Here is a 27,522-nt window from a genome sequence, read left to right on the forward strand (position 1 = left end):
AGCATCAGCAGAGCATATTTAATTTCTTCCTGCCAGGAATAATAGATGCAGCGATATTTCCTTCTTCTGCGTATTTCCTTCTCTCTTCTTGTTGCTTCAATAGTCAACTCATTTAAGTAAATTGATGTATACTCAGAAAAGCATCCAGAAGTTCTTTACAGTAGTACATCCTTCTTAGTTGTAGTTTGTAGTTCAGCAACATCAGATTCATGGTAACTCTAAGGAAGTGCCCGGCTCTCAATTTCTATCTTCTCTGAAAACACCTAGTCTTTAATCAAGACTCATTTAATCACAGCATAAAGAACTACTAAAATATACTAGCTATATGATTAAGCAAAGATGATCTGTTGAATTAATAACTACACAGTTTTAGTGGCTACCTTTGTTCTGTTGCACTCAGTTTGGAAATGGACATGTTTGTTTCCATAACCCTTATAAGCTCTATCTTCTGCAGACAGGAACCAAAATTCAGTCTTATATTATTATAAACTACAAAGAAGTCTAGTATCTATTTAATTTAGTATTCAAGTATACAGAAAAAAAATCAAATGACAACTGCTTTATTATTAAAAGTTACTGAATTCCATAAAGCACACAAAGTAACCTATATTCAACTAACAAAAGTTTGATACATGTATTTAAAAATATATAACAGACATCTGTCTTAACATTTTTCTATTTAAAAAGTAGTAACTTTACATATTTTTGCAATTTGAATTTATAAAATATATATATCCACCCTACTCAAACCAAGCACAAATTTCCATTTCTATTAATAAAATGCACAATTTGTATTTCTGAATATCAAAAGAAAAACTGTATGTATTAAAAGCCATTTTAATCTGAGCATGCACTTAATTCTTGGCTACTAGATAATAACCCAATAATCCACTCAAATAATTCTTTTATCTGGAGCCTGATAATTAATTTGTATTTATATAAATTATACTTAACTAGGAAAAGACTTGCGTTTTCAATGGTATCCGCTAAAACCTACTGAGTTCCTCAATAGTCTCTTCAGGCTTAAATGACAGGCAATATTATTCACTTTTATGTATCAGGAAATCTGACAAGTTATGCCACTAAAAGAAAATTTTTAAATTAAGCTTTTGCCCAGGAAAAAAAACACTTAAAAACAGAGGATAAACCTTTCCTCAAAAATCCAGACAGTGTTATATGCCAAGAAACAGAGTAAGAACTGGATTAACTTCCCACCAATTTTTCACTCAACATATACAACTGGAGTTATGTTTAGACCTGCTTCTATTCATTCCTTCCATATATTCAAAATTTCAGCTTCAGATAATTATTATATCAACTAAGAATTTTCTTAAAAAGACTATCATGTAATTATTCTGGAGATTTGTCACCAAATATAAGCCACAATACTAAATTTGAGAATTCAATTTACAATTTACACATCACTTACCAGGATAATAGTCAGAACCATAACTTCAATTTTCAAGACAGAGAGCTAAGTTGAAGTACATGTCTAGATTCCATGTCTAAAAATAAAGTATATATAATCTTGTCCTTAAATTAATATACAATGTATGTTAAGAAAGCAAAAGTGTTCCACAAATTATTTTAGAAAAATAACTCTACATCTCAAAATGGTTTAAAGATTTAAATGGAAAATCCCTAACTCATTCATTCATTTGACCAATAAGTAGACTTTGGGAGAGTTCCCACCCAAAAAGAAATAAAATTCCCATATAGTACCAAAGAAATTAATTAGGACTAACAGCTCATTTAGGTCAATTATTCAACAAATTTAGCCTTTTTAAAAATATTTTTGAGTTGTAGTTGGACACAATATCTTTATATTGTGGTGCTGAGGATTGAACCCAGGGCCTCACATGTGCTAGGCAAGTGCTCTACCACTGAGCCACAATCCCAGCCCCAAATTTAGCCATTTTTTAAAATAAAATGAAATTAGGTGCCAAGAACATCTATTTTATTTATAGGAAGGAGAATCCTTTTTAGTTTTTTTGGGGGGGGGCAGTGATGGGGATTGAACACATGGCCTGTGCATGCGAGGCAAGTACTCTACCAACTGAGTTATATCCACAGACCTCTTTTTAGGTTTTAAACAATTTCTGATATAGTAGTCTTCCTTCTTTAGATTTCCTAACCTTTAAAAGAAAATTTAGAAGCCAGAAAAGCAAAGTGTTGAACACTGATACACTGCAAATTTGTGAGAGAGACAGTAAGAAAGAAATAAAAATAAAAGGGTGTTATAAATTTTTTTTTAAAGGACTTCAAAGACGACTGGGGTCAGTGGGTAAGAGATTAAAAGACACTTCACGTACTTCAGACAGATCTCAACCATATGTAACAGAAGAGTACTATAGCTTTTTGATAAAGAATCTTCAGAAAAGTAAAATATGGTTAATCCTCAATTTTTTGAAAACCAATTTATATATATTAGCAATTATACATAACTGTAAATTTTAAACATTCAGCTAAGATATGTATAAAAAAACTAATAAAAGTGAGATAGACAAACATAAGCAGCAGTAACCATAAAGGCTTAAACTAGTGACACTGAATTCTTTATTTAAAAAAATTTTTGAACACACAGTACCTCCTCTTCTCTTCTATTTTTAGGAAGAAGTTTTAACAAGTTGTAAATATCTCATTTCTCAAAAACAATAGGCTTTTTAAAAAATAAGACTTGATTACCAGAAACAATATGTAGTTACATACCATTTTCATATCACTATTCATTGCCATTATTTGTCAATTCATCTTTGATGCAATCTGGGAACAATTAAGCAGTCACTAGGTACCTGTTTTAGAATGTGAAGCAATTATCCACTGCAGGTATCTAATGACATATATATATATATATGTATATGTATTTGCATATCTTTAAAATTCCGAAGGGAAAAAGTAATAAACTAGTTACTTTATAACAAATATTTATGTACTAACCAAAACAACAAGGATTAAGATCTTTTTCCAGTTGAACTTTTGACTATATAAAAGCTATTTTCAGCATTTTTTTCTGGGTATAAAAATGCTTAATTTCCCTGCGGGCTAAAAGGAAGCATTACACATTACAAGTTCTTTAGAGATGAACATTAATTCCTTAAGAGCCACAAAATTTATTTTTAAAAATTTCCCTTGAAAAACTGAAAACAATCTTTTCTCATAAAACCCTCATTAACCCAGCATTAATCCCTACTTGACAAAATTTTTTGAAAGGGCACCAAGTTCATGATCTAAGCATGCATAAAAAGGAACTGAATGTATCACTGTCTTAACAGAATTTGGCAAACAAGAATGGCCTAAAATAAATAAATAAATAAATAAGGAAGTAAAGAATACATATTTTCTAGGTATGAAAGCATATTCTGCAGGCATAAAGCCCCAGGGAGGGAAGAGGGTATTAGTATATTCCTATGTACATTTCTAGGTATTTTGGTTGTCTTTAAACAACACATTACAGAGATTTTTTTTTTTTTTTTTTTCCTTATTACAAAGCCATTACTTGCCCTTGGAAAAGCAATGACTCAGTTAAATGTCTTATGACTTTTAATATGTAACTTACACATAAAAAATAATTAAATCTAAGTGCAAAGGAATTTTCAATGACTCCAAGGAAATTCAAGGGAGTACTATTAACCTGATTATGAATGGTTGGTGCTCCTATATTTAGGATATTTCATCTTATTTTCTTCTCTCTTAAGCCAGAAAAATGTACCGAAATCATTTGGTTTTCTTTTACTTTCCTCTGCTTCATTTTACTTTTATGATATCTATTATGTAGAGAGAGGTATGTTAAAACACTATTATAAAAAACTCAACTGAGGCTATATAAGACCTATTAATATATAGTTTAACATTGTTACTCTTTGACCTGGTATATTGATTCCTTTGGTGAATAAATGTCACAGGTCATTTCTTTATAAAAGGATTTTAGTAAGAGGATCAGCAATATGGAGAAAGATTTCCCACTCCCCCCTCCCCCAGAAAAAGATCAAGTTAATCAGTAGTTTAGAGCAATTATGTAAAATATGAAAATACGTAATTTACAGCTACAACTTTTATGTTAAAAGCTATTAAAAACTAAGAATAATCCAAAGTTGTCTTTTTAACTAGGTTAAACAGGGCAACTGATAAAACTGATAGTGATCACTGTGAGAACTTACATATATCTAGTTAAAACAGAAAAAAATGCTTATAATTTTCTAAGTGGTAGTTGCTAACAAGCAGTATAAACAGTGTCCACAATTTGGTGGCTGGCCATGGTTTAAAACTATTTTCAAGTTGTTTCTACAGCAGACATATTTTTGAAGTCTACCCACCCCTGAGTTCAGCAATTATACTTTTAGAGTGTAAAATTATATGCCCTTAATTCACAACATGTATAAAGCTACAAAATGTCATCTACACAGAGATTAAAAACAATTTTTAAAATATTATTTACCAATTATTGATTGGATGGTTTTACTGGGGTACATATTTCAGATCTTTTAGCCAACTGGCTTTTATTTTAAAGCCCAAATTGCTTAATAAATTCACTGAAGGATATTTCAAAAAGAGTGCAACAATAAGGCATTAGTAAAAATAACATTGTAGTAGAAACAGATTTTGCATATGTGAAAAGGTAATTTATAAAATACATTAATCACTTTTTAAAAAGAGAACCTAGTTGTAGTATCATTAACTTACATGGTACTGAGAATGGGACCTTTCAACATTTTTTTTTTTTTAAATAGAAAAACTTTATCTAGCTGTAAGTCTTTCCAACAACAAGAAAACAAAACAAAATCCTCCAAGAAAATCTATATGGCTGTGTGAGACAAATAAGCAAGCATACCATTTTATAGTGTACTTTTGCCTAAATTTTAAAATAAAAATGTCCACACTCTTTTGTTAAAACATTAAGCCTCTGTCAAAAATGTATTTCTTATTTTAGGTACAGGATCAAAGAACAAGATGATACTTACAGGTAAAGAAATTTTACAAGAAAAAACTTGACAAAAATTTTTCAATTAAAGTACTATAACATTCAAACTTGACTTAAAATGTAACAAAAGCAACAAGATTGCAAACAAAAATGTTTATGGATTTTCCAAACATAAATAAACGAAATAGTGTTTAGGCAGTAGGGCTCATGCTGATGGCTAGCAGGAAGTAACAGAGTGTAATCTACTTGGAAAAAATATCTTTAATGTACAAATAACAAGCCCAAATGATGGACTGCAGCAATTTTTTCATCACTGCCATTTTTCTTACTTCCAAAATAAAGCCTTGATTAAATCACTCATACCCTATATTACTCATACCTTTACTTCAGAGATTGAGGAACTATATACAACAAATGAATTTATTTTCACCATAGGGATAACATATTGTACCTCTCTGCCAATGTTACTTGAAAACCTTCCATGTCAAAACAATTTGACAGCAGATATAAACAATTAAATAAATATGCAATGATCTTTCATTACAGTCCTTTAAAGACGCATGTTAATTCATGCTGTTAACCTTAGGATCACAGTGCATAGAATCCAAATATAAACAGTTGGGGTGACTTTCAAAGTAATGTTGGATCCCTCACTTTATTTATAATCCCACCATAGCTGATAAAAGTTCATTTCACAGGCCCTATCATGCATTAATCATTGAGTGGCAGGAGTTAATGAAAACTTTTCCTGTTACAACGTCCATTGCCGGCAATGAACGTCCCAAAACCACCAAGGAAGTCATTGTTATTGCACAATACATGAGGACCTGGAACTTTTCCAAAAGCTTAAAAAAATAAAAATAAAAAATGGAATTATATTTGACATTTCCTGACACCTGCATTAATACTGTATGACTAATAAAAGCATGTCAGTTGCGTGGACTGAACCAGCGATCAACATGCGCCCAGAATGCACACGAGTAAAAATGCAGTAAAAGGAAGTAGTCTTCATTGCCTATAGGTCACTTCCAGTCAAAGGTTAAAGTTCAAAGACTGAATGATCAAAGTGCTCATTTTCTCAGTAGGACTATCTTCTGCTAGGAGGATGATAACAGTGGCATCAACAAGTATCATCTTTAAGAAAAGGAGAAAAAAGATAATTAAAAAGAATGCATAAGCAAAATCTACAAGTTAGTCTAACAGAAAGTCCAATTTGTGTTCAATTATACAGTGATATGTTTTATTCCTTTAGTATAAAAAAGTTTGCACAAACCTTAACATAATGTATTATTACTTTATATAGAACTAATATGCTTATAAGTTGAAACCATTATGTTAGCATATATTCAGGATGTAGCAATCTTAAGAGAATTCTTTTATAGGCAATAAAATTGTAACGAGAAAGAAAGTAAATTCCTGCAATGCTATTTAACTGAATGTAAGCTGTGTCTTTAGAATATGAGGTAATTTAAACTTTTTCACCAATGAGATATGATCTCCAAATCAATCAATAGAAAATTAATGCTATTAATTTCCCTTTAGAAAATAAATTTTCAGCAAGTATATATATGTATACATATAAAGTATACATATATATGTATATATAAATATAAATATATATAAATATAAATATATATATAAATATATATATATATATATATATATATATTTTATCATACATATATGCATGCAGTGGTCACTTTAGAATCACACAGAAGGGGCTGGGGGCTTTGTGGCAGAGTGCTTGCCTAGCTTGTGAGGAACTGGTTTGGATCCCTAACACCACATAAAAAAAAATAAACAAAATAAAGGCATGTTCTTCATCTACAACTATAAAAAAATTAAAATAAAAAAGAATCTCACAGAATTATTTTGTAATTAACTTCTGGTTGCCTCAGCACATTACATTAAATGTAACATGACAATTTTTTTTAACTCATGATATATTTTATAAAATTATTTCACAAAACACATCTAAAAGATATTCTTCAGAAAGCAGGAAGACTGGTGGCAACGACAGGAGAGTATTTTAAGCTGTAAAGAAAACTCAGAAAATACTGACCAAAAATATTTAACAAACTATTCCATGTCAGAATTGACATATTGCTATTAAAATTCTCACTCATAGAGACTAAACAAGAACTAAAACTCACTGAAGTCTCACTGCTATGCTGGAAAAACTCTTGGAGTATTCCATAATCCCATAATTTTGGGTTAATCTAAAGGGTGAATAATCTAAAGAAACAGACCAAATTTTAAAAATAAACCAGCGGCTAGGTGGATAGCTTAGGGGTAGAGCGCTTGCCTAGCATGCTCAAGACTCTGAGTATGATCCCAGCACTAAAGGAAAAAAAAAAAAAATTGTAAGGTTAGGGATATCTTAGTGACAGAGCACATGCCTAGCACAAGAAAGAAGGCCCTGGGTTCAATCCCCATGAGCGAAATATATAATAAGCAAAAATATCTAATTCATTAGAACCCTTTAAACTTAAAATAACATTTAAGAAAACAGTAGGCAGTTTCTATCCTTTAAGTTGCACGAGTAAGTATGTTTCTTAAAATTATTGTGGAATTTGGAATGAAGAACATACATGTTATAGACGTAGAACAAATGTAAGAAAATGAAGTTTTTAAAACTTCATGTCTCCAATAAAATATCTTGAAGCACAGTTTCTCAAAATTAATACTACTAATTTATCATTCTTCAATCTCTATGCTAAAAGAGGGTACTGAATTCTACTGAATGTCAAGCTACTAGGATAAACTTTAAGATAACAGATGACAATGTACACAGTTAAGAATTAAGTGACAAAATTCAATTTGAACATAATGTTATCTAGTTAATCACAACTAAGCTTGTATCGCCCAAACCATTTTTGGTAGGTGGTACATTAAGGTATTTTTATTTATTAGATGGTTCATTGTGAAAGTTTTCAGTAGACAGGCTTTTGCAGAATGTGCTACCAAAATGACTAGGAAATCTCTGTGAAGCTATTCTTCATGTCCCAATCTTCATCTTGGGTCAGATGTTGAAAGGAGATTTAGGATTGATATCATATTGTCTGCCTTAAATAAATACCCTAGCTTTGAGGAAAGAAACTTAATAAATACGTTCTGAAGATACAGTCCTATGATCTGACACCAGGACCCAAAGGGATTTGTAGGATTATTAATCCATGATGACTACGTGTAATCAAGAGTTCACAAATAAAGTATAGAGACTGGTATGATTCAAAGTCATGGCCATCCTTTCCCTAAATAAAAGGACCACAACTGAGGGGGATGGGGCTCATTTGTGACTACAAAGAACAGTTTGTACCTAGATGAAATGATTATTAGACACCAGGACTGTCACACAAAAAGCTGGAGTAAATCCACCTTAGATCAAGACAAACATAGATCTACAAAAAGTTATATAAAAGACCATAATATTTTTAGCCTCTTAGCTAAAGTATCTGTGAACAAGCTAATAGCTAGAAAAATAAAATCACCTATTAATGATTTTGATTTTCTCTGGAATTATAGAGACTCCTACTAAAATTGCATTCTCAAATATACAAATTCTAAGTTCCAAAGAAGTAACATTTACTACACCTAACTTCATTGTGCTTCTGGGAAATACAAATGAGAGAGAAAGCTGTATTAGATAAGAATGGTCATTCAAGTTTTCCCCAGAGTATACATAGAAAACTAATCTCCATATACACTCCCTGGGACACAAGATTAGAAAAAAAGAAACACAGTAACATAGGTCAGTAAATATTAAGTGGGATGCTGCCACCAAGAAAGAAACTATATTTATAGTTATTTTTTGTCTCTCAAGAATTCAGGGAATTAAAGCTTTCTTTCATGAACTGATTCAGAGTAGGCAGATAATAGAATCTCTATGCAGCAGGAGCAGAGGGTACAAACTGTTTTAAGTTTGGCCTGAAAAATTTTAATAAGTGGTTTTATAACCTTAAAGGAAGAACCAAAAGGTTTATAATATAGGTAAATCTATGACAGAAGGTATAAGGCGGGAAGAAAAGGAGTTTGATTCTACCAATTTGAGATAATTTTATGCTCCTGCATATAAATGAATATTCTACATAGAATATAGTCCATGGTTTAAAAAAAAGACAAAAAAAAAAAAACAAAACAAAACAAGATACTGCTCTACTCCTTGACAAATTAGAGATTTATCAGTTGGTCAGATGTGCTATTTAGATACTATTCCAATTTATTTCCTAAAAAACGAGGCTTCTGAAGTCAATACTCAATAACAACCTTAAGCTATAGTTTGAAACTGACCAATGTTCCAACCTTTTATCACTTTAAGGAAAGTGCTCCAAGAATCACAGATGTGGGTTTCTGTCTGTGGAAAGCAATTGCTCATGAAACTAAGCTTAAATATGTTGAATACTGGCCCCAGAAAACAAATGGCTTGTGTTATTAATGGATTCTATTTGGCTTACCTAATTGATATATATTTATTGTTTAACAAAAAGATAATTTGTACCTTTATCAAGAACAATTATTTTAATATATAACTTTGGGACCTCAATCATTCATTCTTTTGTGCACTCAATCAGATGAGGCCCTGTTTTCTAAGGAAGATTCTAAGTCTGAATCACTAGTAAATTTCTCAGTTCATTTGTATGCTGAAGTGAGTTATCTATTTCATAAACCTATTTTGGTTAGCTTTTTTTTTTAAATCCCATTCTCTCTGAGCAATTGATTTTTCAAAGCATATGGATCCTTGCCTTTAGTAGCAACACATAATACCTGCATTTCAATGCAGATATGATATTAATTCCTCAGTGAACAGAAATAGTAAGACTTCTGGAAAACACCTTGATAGTAAATGTCAAGTAAATAACAATTAAGGAAAGTATACTCACGGACAAATGCAACTTTTTATATCCAAAGACTCTCAGCACTAATATTGGTTATACTTATTAAACTTTAATACATTGTATCAAAAAACCTTGAAAGATATATGCATAGTAACATTATGGTAGCAGGCTTGACCTAATTTTCAAGGGATACTAATTAATAATATGGAAGATCACAAATTTACACTGAAAGAGGCTTTTTCTAAGAACCCAATCCTGGTATCTAACAGCTCAACTTTGGCACAAAAGCTGTCTTCCTCTTATACGACCAGGAGGCAATTAATTCATATTTTTATTTTAAGAGTGTCTCCATCCTGTGATTAACACCATGTAGGACAATTGTGGAGCCTGATACCTCAGACATACAACTCCATTTAGTTTCTAGAAACTGAAATGCTAAGTGTTCCAATAAGTTTATCTAATTCCAAGTAACCTTTTGTTCAATCTCTGGTTTTGTTTTTTGTTTTGGAGGGTTGGGAATTGAATCCAGAGATACTCTACCACTGAGTTATACCCACAGCTCTTCAGAGACCCTAAGTTGCTGAGGCTAGCTTTGAACTTGCCATTACCCTGCCTCAGCCTCAGAGTCAGGAGGATTATAGGTGTGCACCACTGTACCCAGCTGACATCCGAAAAGTTTTAATAAACAAAGCTGACAGGCTGGGGTTGTAGCTCAGTGGCAGAGCGCTTGCCTAGCATGTTTGAGGTACTGGGTTTGAGTCTCAGAACCACATACAAATAAATAAAGGTCCATCAACAACTAAATGTGTGTGTGTGTGTGTATTAAAATAAAAGCTGATGGGTTATGCTTTCTAAGACTATGACTACCTTCTTGATAAATTATCCAGATTCAACTATAATGCTAAGATAAGCTCTTATTCACACAGCTTACAACTGTGCCATTCTGATGTAGACAATATAGTGCTACACAGTTGAAATGCCTGTTTTTTGTTTTTTTTTTTTTCCTCTACAGCCATCCTAGTTGGATGACATCAACAGCGGCTCTACCATCTTGGTGAATTACAAATATTATTATTCCTTGTTTGCATATGAAACTCATTTAAGCAACAAATTTGTCCCTTAAAGGGGTAATGCTGGCAGTGAATAACTTAGGTATTCAGGGTTCCAGCAGGAACAGAAAATATATTTGGAGACAATAAAGTCACTGTAAGTCAATAAACCAAGGATATTTTAAACACAATTATCTGTAAATGAAAAAAAAAATTACATACACACACACACACACCAGGGATTGGAGAATGAACTAGAATAATTACATTGAGGTGAATTAAAATCCAATGCCTTCGGCTGGGGCTGTAGCTCAGTGGCAGAGCACTTGTCTAGCATATGTGAGGAACTGGTTCGTTCCTCAGCACCACATAAAAATAAACAAATAAAGGCATTCTGTCCATACACAGCTACAAAAATTTTTTTTTTAAAAAATCCAATGCCTTGTAAAAATGGCTAATTTATATTGGAAATAAAAAGTATTACTGACAATATTAATTCCTGTAAACACACAGGCTATTTTACATTATATAAGTAGTTCATTTAATTTGAAGTTTCTTTGGGGGCGGGTACCTGGCTTACATAGAAGATTATGTATCCCTGAAGTAATAATAATAAAAAAAAAAATACACCTTGTATCTTAGTTGGGAAAGCACAGATTTCTCAGTAATAGATAAATGTAGGGGCTGGGGATGTGGCTCAAGCGGTAGTGCGCTCGCCTGGCATGCGTGCGGCCCGGGTTCCATCCTCAGCACCACATACAAACAAAAGATGTTGTGTCTGCTGAAAACTAAAAAAAAACTAAAAAAAAAAAAGACAGATAAATGTAAAAAAATCCTACTATAAATTGTACATCATTGTAAGGACTTATTTTTTTTTTAAGGACTTAATTCTTGTATTTATTTTTTCACTATATGACCTTTCCCAACTTCTTATTCAAAAGCAAGTAAGAAGAAATTCTGAAAGTATTCTTTGATAAAGAATTTCTCAGCCATGCACTGTGGTGCACGCCTGTAATCCCAGGGGTTCCAGAGGCTGGGGCAGGAGGATTGCAAATTCAAAGGCAGCCTCAGCAATACATCGAGGCACTCAGCAACTCAGTGAGACCCTGTCTCTAAACAAAATATAAAAAAGGGCTGGGGATGTGGCTCAGTGGTTGAGGACCTTGGGGGTTCAATCCTCAGTACCAAAAAAAAAAAAAAAAAATGAACTTCTCGGTTAGGTGCGGTGGTGCATGATTGTAATTCCAGGGGCTTGGGAAGCTGAGGCAGGAGGATCACGAGTTCAAAGTCAGCCTCAGCAACTTAATGAGGTCCTAAAGCAACTTAGTGAGACTCTGTCTCTAAATAAAATATAAAAATGGGCTGGGGATGTGGCTCAGTGGTTAAGTACCACTGGGTTCAATCCCTGGTACTTAAAAAAAAAAAAAAACCTCAATATTTTGAACATTCAACATTCATCAACAACTAAAGGGTATTTGAAAACATTTTATCTTTTTTAAAATTCCTTTTTTGGGCAGTGAGGAAGGAAAAACAGGAATAGTACCCTCTAACAATAGGGTGAGATTGGAGAGAGGGTTGTACTTTAAAAATATGCTTTTAAAAATGCATTATTCTTTAGAGAAATGCAAATCAAAACTACTCTAAGATTTCCTTAGAGTAAGATTTTCTTACTCTTAAGATTTGGGAGAAGAGGCCCACTCATACATTGCTGGTGGGACTGCAAATTGGTGCAGCCAATCTAGAAAGTAGTATGGAGATTCCTTGGAAAACTTAGAATGGAACCACCATTTGACCCAGCTATCCCCACTCCTCAGTATATACCCAAAGGACTTAAAAACAGCATACTACAGGGACACAGCCATATCAATGTTTATTATCAGCATAATTCACAATAGCTAAATTATGGAAACAACCCAGATGCCCTTCAGTAGAGGAATGGATGGGGAAACTTTGTTGTATATATACACAATGGAACATTACTCAGCATTAAAAGAGAATAAAATCATGGTATTTTCAGATAAATGGATGAAGTTGGAGAATATAATGCTAAGTAAAGCAAGCCAATCCCCAAAAAACCAAAGGCCGAATATTTTCTTTGATATGAGGATGCTGACTCATAATGGCGATGGTGTGTGGGTAGCATTGGAGGAATGGAGGAATTTTTGATAGGGCAAAGGGGAGGGAGGGGAAAGGAGAGGGCAAGGAAGTAGAAATGATAGTGGAATGAATTAGACATCATTACCCTAAGTATATGTATAAGACAAGAATGGTGTGAAAATACTTTGTGTACAATCAGTGACTTGAAAAATTGCACTCTATATGAGTAACATGAAATAAATTGTATTCTGCCATCATGTATAACAAATTAGAATAAATAATTTAATAAAAAAATAAAAATGCATTGTTCTGCTGAGCACAGCAGTATATGCCTATAAATTCCAACTTACTGGGAAGATGAGTCAGAGGGGGATTGCAAGTTCAAGGCCACCCTGGCCAACTTAGTGAGATCCTGTCTCAAAAAATAAAATGGGCTAGCGGGTGTACAACCTATATAAGAGTGCTTGCTTAGCATGAGCAAGGGCCTGGGCTCAATCACCAGTACTGACAACAAGAAACAAAACCAAAAACAAAACACATATTAAAACAAAACAAAACCCCACTTTTTTCCTTTATTATATTTTTTTAAAAAAAAAATTTTAGATATTGATGGACCTTTATTTTATTCATTTATTTATGTGCAGTGCTAAGAATCAAACCCAGTGTCTCACACATGCTAGGCAAGTGCTCTACCACTGAGCCACAACTCCAGCCCCTCCTTTATTGTATTAAAAAAAATGTTCCACAAGAAATATTTTATATGAGGTAAAAATTTAAATTTATTCCTTCCCAGATGATTTAAAATAACCTAATTACTAAATAATCTTTCCCCTTTTCAATGATTTTTAATGCATTCAACAAATCTCAATATACAACAGAGTCTAAATAGAGTAATTCTATACAATAATTATATATGTATATAAATATATATGTTTAGTTGTAGGAGGTATCATAGGACACAATACCTTTATTATTTTTAAGTAGTACTAAGGATCAAACCCAGGGCCTCACATGTGCTAGGGGAGAGCTCTACCCCTGAGCCACAAACCATCCCAGCCAAAGATCTACATATTTTTTTAGACTTTTTTTTTTTTTTTAGTTGTAGATGGGTACAATACTTTTATATTTTTATTTATGTGGTGTTGAGGATCAAACCCAGTGCCTCACGCATGTAAGACAACTCCAGTCCCAAAGATCTATTTTAATGTTTCAGTGCCTGATAAATTCTCCTCCGTTACCTTTATATTCAAACTTCAAGCTTTGCTCTTACATTTATTTTTCCAAAATTTAAAAAAACCAATGCATATCATTCCGCTAGATTCTTACTGAAATTACATTTTTTTAAGAACAGTATGTTTTCTCATTAAAGTATCTCTGCTTTTTTTATAGTTCTTAAAAAGTTTTTTTTTCTTTTCTTTTAGGTCTCAAGTATTTCTCATTAGCATTATCCCAAGTTTTCATATTTGTGTAGCTCCCATGAATGGCATTACTCTTTCACTATATTTTCTAATTTTTAACTGCTGGCATAGTGCTACTACATTGACTCTATTTAAACACTTGGAGAACTAAAGTTTAAAATTCAATAATTTTATGTGAGGGTAGAGAAGGTTTCACACTATATGGAAAGATAAGGGGAGAAAGAGCACATTCCTGTTAGTTTTGCCAGTTCTGATTTCCGGAAACCAAAAACCACCATAATCACCAACAACTGGGAAAAACAAATAATTTTTTTGTATACAAAACCACACAGAGTGATTTTTAATCACTTGCTTCAAAAGAGTACATTGAGAAGACTAGTGCCCAATGGTAAAAGATTTGTCCAGCAGGCATAAGGCCCTATAATTGAATAAACCCCCACTGCACCCCATGAAAAATAGCACATAGAAGAACATCAACTTTTTGCTTTTAATTTAAAATACCTCTTTCAGGAAGCACTGAGATTAGTTTAGAAATGATTCTAGCAGTTCTGAATTAGGAACAACAGACACTTAAAATTATTGAGTACTTGACAAAGGTCAAATTATCAGACCTCAACTTTTTTGACAAAACTTTTTCTTTTTAGTTATGATACATGATAGTAGATTCTATGTAGATATATTTATACAATCATGGAGTATATCTTATTCTAATTAGGATCCCAGTTTTGTGGATGTATACGATGTTGAGATTCAGCCCAACTTTTTTTTTTAGGGATAATACAATCCAGAAAGCTTTATTTAATTTAAATGACATCCAACCCACCCCACCCGCCAAACTATTAAGAGTAACAGAATTAAGTACACAAGGCATCAAAATTACTTCCTTAGCACACACAAAGCCCTGGGTTTAATCCTTTCTGCAAAAAAATTAAAAAAAAAAAAAAAAAAAAAAGGAAAAAACTACCTTTAATGACAAGTTTCTTAATAGCTAGGTTCTATTGATCTAAAGATTATTAAGGACTTCCTTTGTCCAGTAAAATGGTGTCAGAAAGTTACTATAATGCCTTATTTTACTTACATGATGGCTACGATTTTGTTTGTTCTACTAAAAATCTAGTCTAACTTATCCATAAAATATCTTGCAATACTTTAAAACTATTGTTCATATTACAAATATATATCAATTATATCTTCATTTTCCCATCTCTTAGAAAAACAGATATATACTCTTTTAAATCAAAATACTAAAAGTTATCATTACAAATTAAAACTGCTTACCATGATACCACCATTTTGTTTTCTTTGGATTCTTGTTACATGTTCGCACATAAAAAGAATTATCTGGTGGTCTTCTCTGAAACAAACAAAAAAAAAAAACAGGAGTTTAAGTAGGTAAGTTCTAAAATAGAATAACTAAAGGGGAGATAGTTTTAATAAAAGCTTAAGCAAAGTTATTAAGGAATATGTAAAAACAATATAAACCTGACAGCATAACTGAAACAATAAAAACTATAAATGTATTCTGGAAATGTGGACTTTTGACACCTAAATTGCTACAAAACAAAACAAAAAAACGAACAAAAAGAATAGTGTTGTATTTATGTGTTCTGGGTTAGGTTCCACTGGAAAATGCCCATCAACCAAAAGAAAGATAATAAGATATTTGAAGCCAAATTTGTTACAGCTTACTTCCCTATGAAATAATTACTTTTGCAAACTAATTAAAACAGTAAAGACTAATTAAGGTTGTCTGAAGAACTACAGCAATCTATTAACCTTCACAAAGGTTTATTACTTTCTTGTAACATCATATCATTAAGGACAGACCCAAAGATCAAGACACTGGCCTGTTAATCATATGTACAGACTGAAATAATATGAGTAACAAATGGAAAGAGAACATCAGAAATAGTGATGTCAATAACACTCAAAGTAGATTATGGAAGAGATTTTCCCTGCAAACTGTTGGATAGTAACTAGACAAAAAAAAATGAGATTTTCTAAAAAGATCTGGAAACATGTCAGATTTATATTATTAAAGTTATCAAGGGAATGTTTATAAATCATGACAGATATCCTCATCCATTAGCTTCCTTTTGTCTACTTTCAGAACTATTATGACAATGATTTCTTTTGCAGTTTCAGGCTTAATTTCTGCTTAGCTAAGCTAATAAAATGAAATATAAGGGAATTCTTATAGGCTAATCAAAAGAGACATCATTTACAGAAGGTCCACTGAGAAAGCAATGGTAAGAAGGACTACCTATATAGCAGAAAAGCAGTTAACCTGACACTTCTAAAATCCACATATATAACTATTATCTTAGTTGAGCCTCATAATGTCTTTATGAGTTTATATTAATAGTAATTTCATTTGATAGAGAAAGAACATTTGAGGGCTTGGATTGTGGTTTAGTGGTAAAGTACTTGCCTGGCACATGTGAGCACTACGTTCGATTCTCAGCACCACATGTAAATAAATTAATAAAATAAAGGTCCATTAACAATTTAAAATATATGTGTGTGTGTGTGTGTGTGTGTGTGTGTGTGTATGTATGTATGTATATAAAAAGGGGTCCTAGGTTGTGCCTTAGCAGTAGAGTGTTGTTTGCCTAGCATGTGCAAGGCCCTGGATTCGATCCTCAGCACCACATAAAAATAAATAAATAAATAACCCCCAAAAGAACATTAGAGCACAGATGTTAAACTATCCCAACACTTCCCTGTTGGTAAATTTGAGAAAACTCCCAGAAAAAAAATCAGTATTATAAAATTATATTGCTATTTCCTTTCACAGAAATCTAGCACACTGCAAAATAAAAACAGTAAGTACTTAACAAACATTTGTTGAATTGCATAATATATCACAAAAATTCTGACTTCTAGATTATCATCTTGGTTAAATGTATTATAGAAAAATTCTACTTAAAAGTTTATCAATAATTTAAATGATTCTTTTCTTTTCTTTTTTTTTTTTTTTTTTTAAGTACTGGGGATTGAATGCAGGGGGTCTAAATTACTAAACCACACTCCCCAGCCCTTTTCTATATTTTATTTTGAGACAGGGGCTCACTAAATTGCTGAGGCTGACTTGAATTTAGTGATCCTCCTGCCTCAACCTCCCAAGCCATGGGATTATAGGCATGCGCCACCATGCCAGCTAAATGATTAGTCTTGTACTAAGTATGCAAGAAGCACTAATAGCAGACAATTAGAATGAAGGGAATGATGTAAAAGAGGTACCATGCTCTGGTTTTTAAGAGGAAATCAGTACAATTAAATATAAACAGAAGTTAACAATCACAAGGCCCCTGCAAGTGCTATGTGCAGATACCACTGTTCATCAAGTCTTAGTAACTTTTTAAATTAAATCCTACAGTTACTCACCTAACTTTCTTATGGTCATTAAGCATAAAAGAAATAGAGAGAGCCCTTTAACTGCAAAGTGCTCTGTACATAAATTTAAAATGTGTGCACATGTGTGTTGGGGGGTGGGCACAGAGAAGAGAAAATATGAAAGCAAGAAATGAAAAAGAATTGTTAACAAAATTAACAAAAGCTCAATTGCAGCTTTAAAATGCAGCTTAGAAAAACCCACAACAAAGAGGAAAATGAAGTTAAAAAGTAACATTAAGCCAGGCTCAGTGCTGCATGCTTGCAATCCTGGGGACTCAGGATTGAGATGACAGACAAGTTCAAGGCCAGCCTGGGTGACTTAGAGGGAACCTGTCTAAAAATGAATAACTAAATAAAAAAGGGCTGGGGATGTAGTTTGGTGGTATAGAACCCCTGTTTTCAATCCTCAGTACTGGGGGGAGGTGTGTGTGTTAATATTAGATATATATGCCTTATTTCATCTAAGATATGTTTTTTTTCTGCACACTTTAATATTCCTAAATAGGGATATATGTCTTTTAATTATGGTGTCATAGTTTGCCAGTGTTTTTCTTATATGATACATAAAAATTGCATATAAAGGGCTCTTAATCCCATAATTAAAAAATACAATTCAATCCATTATTTCCCATTATTTAAACAAAGAATGGTTTTGTTTTTTAAATTGAACATCAAGAAACTTCTTATGGCCCTAACATTCCAAAAAGTCACTTTGTGAAACAGTGGCTTAAGAATGTTTCAGATTCTTCATAAATTATCATTTTAAAAATAACTATCTTAAAGGTTCTCTAAATGCTAATAAAAAAACAGCAGTCCCATCAGTTTAATTTGGAGAAGAGAGGAGAAAAAATGCTAAGCACAGTCTAAGGCAAATCTGTTCCTCCTTTTAGCAGTACAAAAGGAAACCCTTGTGGAAAAGAGACTTTAAAATGTACAAATATATAAATATTAAGCTACACTAACCCTTAAGCAGAAATAATAAGAGGGCCAGAAACAGGATTCAGATAACTTTAAAGGGTATACTAAATTTAACTCATGAGATTTTTCATTCTGGGCTTTTCCCCACCTCCACCAGAAATACAAGTCTGTAGAGAAAGGGAGTAGGGAGAAGAGAAGGAAAGTCCTGAAAATTCTAATAGTAACGGTCTTTTTCATTCAACCTAATCATTTGGATAGTAGAGTTCTGATCTCTGGGAAATATCCTAAAAGGCTGAGAAAATGGGAGCTAGCAAAGAGGTGACAGGAACTACACTTATTTCTGGGTTTTCCATTGGGAAATCTAGAAATAAGAATTTCTTGTACACTTTGCCTCGTGCATGCTTATGAAAATAAAATTCAGATTATTTAATAACATGTGCACAAATTTTCTTAAAACATAAAACAGTAAATCTGACTCCTAGCCCACATAATGTTTAAAATTTCTATTTGAAACTTCATATGTGGAATGAAAGACAATCAAAATAACTTCCTAATTTATTACTAAACATGACATTCCCTATAATTTTAAAAAAAAAACATGAGTCCTTCCTTCAAATAAAAGTAATTATGTATTAAAATTGTTAATCTACCTAAACTGAAAGAAGAAATATTACCTGGAATAATTCTGAAAAGTCCTACCTTTTCTTTGCAGCTGGAAAGCATGCTAATAATGCTAAGACAAACTGACTGGACTGAGAGCGCTGGGGACCAGTCTTCTGTTAGAATGGATAAACAGATATGACCATTGCTATAAACATGAGGATGAACAGGAATATTTTCACCAGTAAACATGACCTAAGAAAGAATAAAATTCCATTAACACTCAAATATCCTCTACTACCAAAAACTAAATATTCTCCACATATAACAAGTTTTGATTAAAAAATAAAAACAAACACACCAAAATTAGTCCCAGGAAAAGGATAAACAACTGATTATTTATTTTCATTAACTTAGTAAGAACTAGTTTCAATGAATGAATGAACATGTTGTTGGGAAGGGCTGAATTATTTTATATTTCAGTTACTTTTCATAAATTCCCTTTAAAATTTTTAAATTTCAATGTATTTGTGTTCACTAGTGAAAGAACAGTTTTTCAAATTCTACTCATTATTCTCTGTATATAAAAATCATACACTAAAATTCCCAACAAAAGAATTCAATTTTGAGGCAGTATTAATTACAGGTAGTAGGAATGCCCCCTACCACTTGCAACAACGCTCACACCTGAGGTATATATGCAAAAGGAAATAACTTCAGTATATTACAACTTCCCTCACACATCTGGCTATTCACCAACAAGGTTGAACGAATCTCCCAATTACTTGCTATTTTTCTCTACCTTTCCTTTAAGGAGTACATAAAAATTCAAGAGTGAGATATTTATTTCTGCAGTCCTGGGGATTGACCCTTGGATCTCATTCATGCCAGGCAAGCACTTTGCCACTGAATCTACATCCCCAGCAAAATTATTTTTATATAAAAGTTAAATTTATGTAACCCACCAGTCTTTAAGTAATGTTTATATGTTAGTACTGTTGCAATTCACCAGGATCTTTTTTTTTTTTTTTTTTTTTTTTTTTTTGGTGGTGGTGCTGGGGATTGAACCCAGGGCCTTGTGCATCCAAGGCAAGCACTCTCCCAACTTAGCTATATCCCTAGCCCAGTAATTCTTAATTACTGATCTCACCATAAAAAGAAAAAAATCAAACATTACTGGAAGATCTGACTAAAAACACAAATTCAGGGATCCTACTTTAACAGGTAGATTCAGTAGGTTGAATGAGACTTTTATAAATCTCATCAGGTACAAATTAATAATTCCCAAATCAGACTTACATCTCTCAGCCCTTACAAACTATCAAATGTAGCATAATATCAGTAAGTATGTGTCCTATATTAAGTTATGACAGAAACTCATAAAATATATATTGTTTTTCACATACATTTTGTTTTGTTTTGTCTTTATGGAGAGAGAAAAGTATGCCCATGTTTTGAATGTGAGAGGAATTCACTATAAGTGAAGATTTGTAAATATTTTTAAGCTATAGTTACAAATCTAACTTTATTACAATTTTACAAATATTTAATTTTAATAAAGCAGTATTTTCATACAATTTGTAGTCTTCTAAAATTTTAGATATACTAACACAAAGAACTAATTTTCTTGGCTGAAACTAATATATAAGAGAAAAAGAATTATTTCAAAACTATGATTTTTCCATACTTGCACAAACTTTTTTTTTTTTAATTTTCTCTTTTCCTTTAAAATTCTGGCTATATACTTTCATTCCCACTTTAAAAAAAAAAGGGTTAAAATAAAGCCTTAAATTAAGAGAAATCAAAGTTATTTGTCCTACCCAATTATAAAAGACACTCTAAAAGGATTTCACCTTTGAATAGCTATATTCTACCAATGCCATTTATCTCAATTGCATGTATCAGACCTACTGTACTCTTCACATTTTTACTAAAAGTATTGCTCTATAATAACCTTGGGTTCAATCCCAGTACCACAAAAATAAGTAAATAAATAAATAGATAATCTAAAAAAAAAAAAAAAAAAAAAAAGAAATAACTGCACAATAATCTTGCAGTTCCAGTTCCACATTTTTAGTCTGTCCACAATTAGTTTTTTAAATGAAATTTTATTTAATAAGTATAAGCAGTAATTTATTATATCATATGCATTTGCACAACATATTGTAGATGTCTAGAATGGGAATTTACAAAATCTCACAGAATGGGGATTGAATTTGGAGTATTCATTTTGCCATAAAAAGCTCTTTTGATCAGAATGGTATTTTCATTAAGAACACAAGCAATGTCTAGAGAGATTATTCCCTGGCCACAATTACTTTTTAAAGCAGTCCCCCCACCCTCCCCCAAGTCTCTTTATCAACAAGAAGAATAGTGCTCTTAAAGTGCCAAAAAAATAAAGAACTGCCAAGTTATCTTCTTAGGCAAAAACAATCAGTATATCGGCAACCACTAAGGAAATACAGACAGGCAAATAGGAAGGTTATCATGACATGCTTTGACTAGCCAATTCACAAAGCAAAAGGAAAGCAATATTCTTCTTGGAGAGAATTTTTTTTTTTTTTTTTTGTACCGAGGATTGAACCAGGGGTGCTTAACCACTGAGCCATATCCCCAACCCTTTTTAATATTTTATTTAGAGACAGGTCTCACTGAGAGTTGCTAAGCGCCTTGTTAAGTTTCTGAGGCTCTCAACTTGCGATACATCTTCCTCAGCCTCCCAAGCTGCTAGGATTACAGGCGTGTGCCACCGCTCCAGGCTTGGGAGAGAAATTCTTATAAATTAACTCATGTGACCTGAGAGCCAAGATGTATGCCATGAGCAAAAGGAAATCAAGACAGAAGAGAAAGAAAAGGAATGAGTAGTAGTAGACGACACCTACAGCAAAATCAGCACTCTATAAACAGAAAAGAAAAAGAAATCAAGAAGAAATAGCTCTGAAGTCAGAGACTGAAATAAAAGTAAACCCAATCTTAATAAACCCTTATATTTAAAAAGCAGAGGCATTTTAACATGCTGCATGCCGCGCAAATGCATTCAGTCTGAAACCTGTAGCAACCAAAAACAAGAGAATTCATTATTTCCACATATTATAGTAAATCCTAGGGCCTAACCTGCCAGTTACAGAATTTAAGAAGTTTGTCTAAACATGGGAAGGTTCAGTTTACATGCCAGAGGTGAGTTCCTGCAATAAAAGAAAAAAAAATTTTTAACAGTTTATATTTGTGTAAAAGGCTGGTAAGTACAGTTTCTACAGTTGTTTTTTTTTTTTCCCTGTAGTTGTAGATAAAAAAAATATTTGTTTATTTTTTTATGTGGTGCTGAGGATCGAATCCAGTGCCTCATGCACACTAGGCAAGCGTTCTGCCACTGAGCTGTGGCCCCAGCCCCAGTTTCCACAATTTTAATGTAAACTTTGTTACTATAATTTTCTGCATGTTATGGGGGCAGTAACTAAGGCTGAATTTCTTCAAGTGCAAAGAATCATCCATCCTTTTATTTAATACTAAGTAGAGGCCCAAAGAGGACAGTTCAGTATTTTTAATGCAGCTAATTAGAATGCTCAAGAAATTTGTTTCTATCTAGAGTTCAAAATATTTTTAGGGTCCCAAGTAGCTGATAAATCTATCTAGGACTGATGTAACAACTGAATACAATGGATCTGAAAATAATTCAAGGGATTTGAATTTTGTTTTAATTTATTCAGATTCAAACTAATTCTACAGATCAAAACAGTTAATAGCTGAAAATTGTACACATTTCCCATTGCATAAACCAAATTAACTAAAAAGAGAATTTTTGAAGACATTTTAGAAAAGAATCTTAGATCTAATGTATATAAATAACTGAATTTCTGAGACTGTTAGAAGTGCTTCTCAGATGTCTCTAAGTTTCCAAACATCTCCCTATCAGTGTGGTTCATTTTTCAAGAGGAGATGAGAAAGATAAGAAAGAACTATGCTCAGGATAATTAGGGAAGTAAGTATGCATACTCTACACCCAACCTAAAATTTTAAGCAGGTGAACCTCTGGGTAACTTTTGGGTACTGTGCATGCAATATCTACTAAAATCTAAACTGAAAGCCACTACAGTGATAAAAATCTAAAGAATGAATACTGCTCAAATTTGACATGGTCTAAGAACAGTTCAATCTTATAATTGCCAATATTTATTTTGCCTTAAAAAAGATTAATCAGTAATTGAAACTAGATCCATAATTGTAAATAATGTTTATAAGGTTTATCAAAAACTTCAGCATTATTACTAAGAACAAAATAAAGGATTAAGATCAGTTAACTCTAATATGAGAATTTCTCAATATCAGGGGCTGGGGGTTGTGGCTCAGTGATAGAGTACTTCGCTTAGCACATGTAAGGCGCTGGGTTTGATCCCCTAAACCACAGAAACTAAATAAATACATACATACATAAAATAAAGGTATTGTGTCCAACTACAACTAAGGGAAAAAAATTTTAAAAAAAGGATTTCTGAATATTAAATGCAATAATGAAAGACCTCAAATATTGAGATTTTATCACAAAGAGGGCATTCTGTATTCTGATTAGTCATCTGGAGGTAAAGGCAGTCACCTAATTATAATGCACCCAGAGAAAGGCAGACACCTAACAGGATTTCAAGACAGATCAAACCTGTATATATAATAAACAACACAAAGTTATAAAAGCTGACATCTATAATCTGGATACCAAAGTTCCTCTCTGGATAACATGAGGGAGTGATAAGCAGACAATAGTAGTTATTACAACTACAAAAATTCAGCATACAAGCAAAGAGTTTAGTATTGTAATAAAAACTAAATCATATTTAATTACATATGATTTTGATAGTTTAAAATAAAAGATAAATAATTCCATAAATGACAAGGCCTTAAAATGTTATCACAGTTTTCAATGCAATTCTCCCTTTTGAGTCCTCTATTATATATCAGCAGAATCAATATTAATCGTTTTTCTCTGGGATTCCACAATTATCTCTACCATACAGCTCTACATGTATTGTAAAGACAAAATTCTTGGACAAGATGAAATTCAACTTGAATTCTTTGATAGGAGTCATTCTTTTCCCTTTATACTTGTTTGTCTATTCTATTAGTCTTCTCCTTATTTTCCCTCTACTTCATCCCCAAGTTATATAGGAGGTACAGAGGAAAAGCAAGAGTTAAGACACTAATGACTAGGGTTCATTGTTCAACTTCTTGCTCTTCAGATGTCCTGAATTTTAGGCAATTTTAGGCAATAGAAATTGTATTCAAGAAAGCTTGAGCTGGGCATTGTTACACATGCCTGTATCCAGTGATTTGGGAGGCTGAGGCAGGAGGATTTCAAGCTCAAGGCCAATCATGGCAACTTAGTGAGACCCTATCGCAAAATAAAAAATGAGAAAGGGCTGGAGGGTAGCTCAGTGGTAAAGTGCCCCCTGGGGTTTAATCCTTAGTGCTAAAGAAAAAAAAAGAAAAGAACACAAGCTTGATCACCATTAGATGAAAGAGAAGAACTACACTAAGTATAAAAGAAAGAATGAAGACACCATAAAAACAGGTTCTGGATCCCTGTAACAAAGGGGGTTCTGTATAAAGAAGGTGTAAATAGGAGGAAGAAATGAGAAGAGTGATTATTCCTTTCCCCCACTACTTCTAAAAGTTTTAGACAAGGGAGGTGTAACTTTGGCATTGCTCTTGGCATCAATGAGACTTCAGGACCAAACAGAGTTCTCTTTACTGTTTAAATAAATATTCCTCATAATATTTCTAAAATATCTATAGTCTTTTCAAGTGGAACTTAGATTTGAAAAGTTTAACAACAACTGTAACTGAGACACTTACAAAGTAATAAAGATGCACTTCAGATATATTTCTTTCAAATAAAAAATTTTGACAAAAGAAGGAGTACTTTATAGAAGGGACGAGCTCCTAATGTGGAGAAGGTAGAAAGGAAAAGCAAGAGTTAAGACACTAAGCTTGAGGCCTTTAAGCTTGGATGGAGACTGACTAAACATCCAATGCCTATCAAATAAATATCTATTTATTTCACATTACAAGATTCTCTTTGATTAACCTTAAAATATCCTCCCAATCAGTCTATACTCCTTCATGCATCTATACATAAAAATACAAGAGCATATGTGTTCACAAATATCCAAAAAGACAAAGTCCTTTCATGTCTTGCCCTATATGTTTCACAAAAACTCTTTTGTGTCCTTTGAAACCCAGTTCAACCATTTCAGATAGGTTTCTTTATTTCCTTAGTCTTCTCAATTAGTCATTACTTTCCCTTTTGCTCCCAAAGCATACAATTCACACTTAAATTTATTGTCCCTCATAATTTTCTTTTACACCTCCCCTTTATTCATATTCCTTAATCTATCAGAAAATCCCTTTTATACATCCTTCGAAATATGTCCAAACTGGACATGGTGGTGCACACCTGTAATCCCTGTGACTTGGGAAGCTGAGGCATGAGTTCTGCAAGTTCAAGGCCAGCCTGAGCAATTTAGCAGGATCCTCTCAAAAACAAACAAACAAAGGCTGGGGGTATAGCTCAGTGGCAGAATACCCCTGGGTTCAATGCCCAGCAACACAAAAATTAAAAAATCCAACTATGATCACTTTCCATAAATGCTACCCTTTTGGTGCAAGTCACCATCGATTCTCACTTGATTACTGCAATACTCTCTGTTTCCTCAACAGTTTATTTGCCAACAGGTAGAATGATCCTTTTAGTTTTAAATAGCATGTCATTCCTCTGCTCAGCAATTTTCAAAGACTTCCCCATTTTACTCAGAGGAGATCCAAATTCTTACAAAATATAAAAATATCCAGTATTTTTTAATAACCACAACCTGTGATGGACCCTTTAGCCCAAATTATCTCTGACCTATGTCCTACACTATACCCTCTTGCTTATATAGTACTCTGGGAGCAACTCTACAAGTTCTAGATTCAAGGCTTTTGCCTTCTGTACTCACCTGTTCCTTTTCTCTGGTTTTCTCTTTCACATGGCTTACTCAACTCTTTCAGATTTTTCCTCCAATGTTATCTTCTCAATGAAATCTTCCTAAAGGCTCTCACTCTTCTACTTTTTCCCATTATTTTACTTTTTATTAACTGTTATTCCCACTAAGAACTAAAATCTACACAACGAGGAATTTGCTGTTGTTATAGTTATTTTTTGAGACAAGGTCTTGCTGTGTTGTCTAGGGTGGCCTAGAAATCCTGAGCTCAAGTAATCTTCCTATCTCAGCCACTGAAATGCCAGGACTATGGGCATGTTCAACCATACCCAATTATTGTTGCAATTTTGGTCACCATTTAATCACCAGTACCTAGCACAGTGCCTGTCCCATGAGATGTGCTTAATAGTTACAGAATAGATGAATAAAAATGCCCATCATCTATCTAAATATTTAACAGATTATTAGTCCCTTAAAGGCAGGTTCATGCCTTTTTTTTTAAATTTCCACATCCTCTTCAACCTAGCAAGTACAGAGAATGGTACTTGGCACATAAAGCATGCACATAATTTCCTGTATGGCTGATAATCAATGAACATTAATGGAAAAGGGTGATGAAAATCTGGTGTGTCTTTCCCTTTCCTCCTCCTCCTCCATTTTTTTTTTTCTCCCAATAATGGAGTTTGAACACAGAGCCTTGCACATACTAAGCAAGTGTTGTACCACTAAGTTACATCTCTGGCTTTTTTTAATTTTTATTTTTTGAGAGAGAGAATTTTTTAATATTTATTTTTTTAGTTTTTGGTGGACACAACATCTTTATTTTATTTTTTATGTGATGCTGAGGATCGAACCCAGCGCCCCGTGCATGCCGGGCAAGTGCGCTACCGCTTGAGCCACATCCCCAGCCTGGCTCTTTTTATTTAGAGATAGGTCTTCTCTAAGTTACCTAGGCTGGCCTCAAACTTGTGATCTTCCTGCCTCAGCCTCCCAGGTAGCTGGGATTACAGACATGTGCCACCATGCTTCATTCTTGTTATTTCTTTTAAAGCAAATGACCAAGCCAAACAAATTTTAGACAGAGAACAGGAAGAAGAGATGCAATGTGAAAAAATAATCATAACCAGTGAGGAAGAAATCATAGCAAATTATAAAGGTAAATACAGATCTCATTTACAGATACAAAAGTAATAATTTCACAATGAGATTGGTCTATTCCAGACAGGTTTTCTAAATCCTACTCCTATAACTCATGACAAATTCAGTAGTGATTCTAAAAAATATGAAAGACTAATTGACCTAACAAGTGTCAATGCTGAG

The 27,522-nt window shown here is 32.9% G+C and overlaps 1 protein-coding gene across 1 annotated transcript in view; it reads right to left on the reverse strand.

Moving 5' to 3' along the window:
• Positions 1-544: 544 nt before the first annotated feature.
• The window catches only part of Ube2w (ubiquitin conjugating enzyme E2 W), a 61,211-nt gene continuing 34,233 nt past the window's right edge, over positions 545-27,522 (reverse strand). Inside the window, exons 4-6 of the mRNA XM_076835813.1 lie at positions 19,331-19,486; positions 15,596-15,671; positions 545-6,052 (exon numbers count right to left, since the gene is read on the reverse strand). Coding sequence (XP_076691928.1) covers positions 6,039-6,052; positions 15,596-15,671; positions 19,331-19,486 — 246 coding nt within the window. The 3' untranslated portion in view covers positions 545-6,038. The remainder of the gene's footprint in view (positions 6,053-15,595; positions 15,672-19,330; positions 19,487-27,522) is intronic.

The sequence above is a fragment of the Callospermophilus lateralis genome, chromosome 16 (assembly GCF_048772815.1).
Source record: "Callospermophilus lateralis isolate mCalLat2 chromosome 16, mCalLat2.hap1, whole genome shotgun sequence".
Taxonomy (NCBI): Eukaryota; Metazoa; Chordata; class Mammalia; order Rodentia; family Sciuridae; genus Callospermophilus; species Callospermophilus lateralis.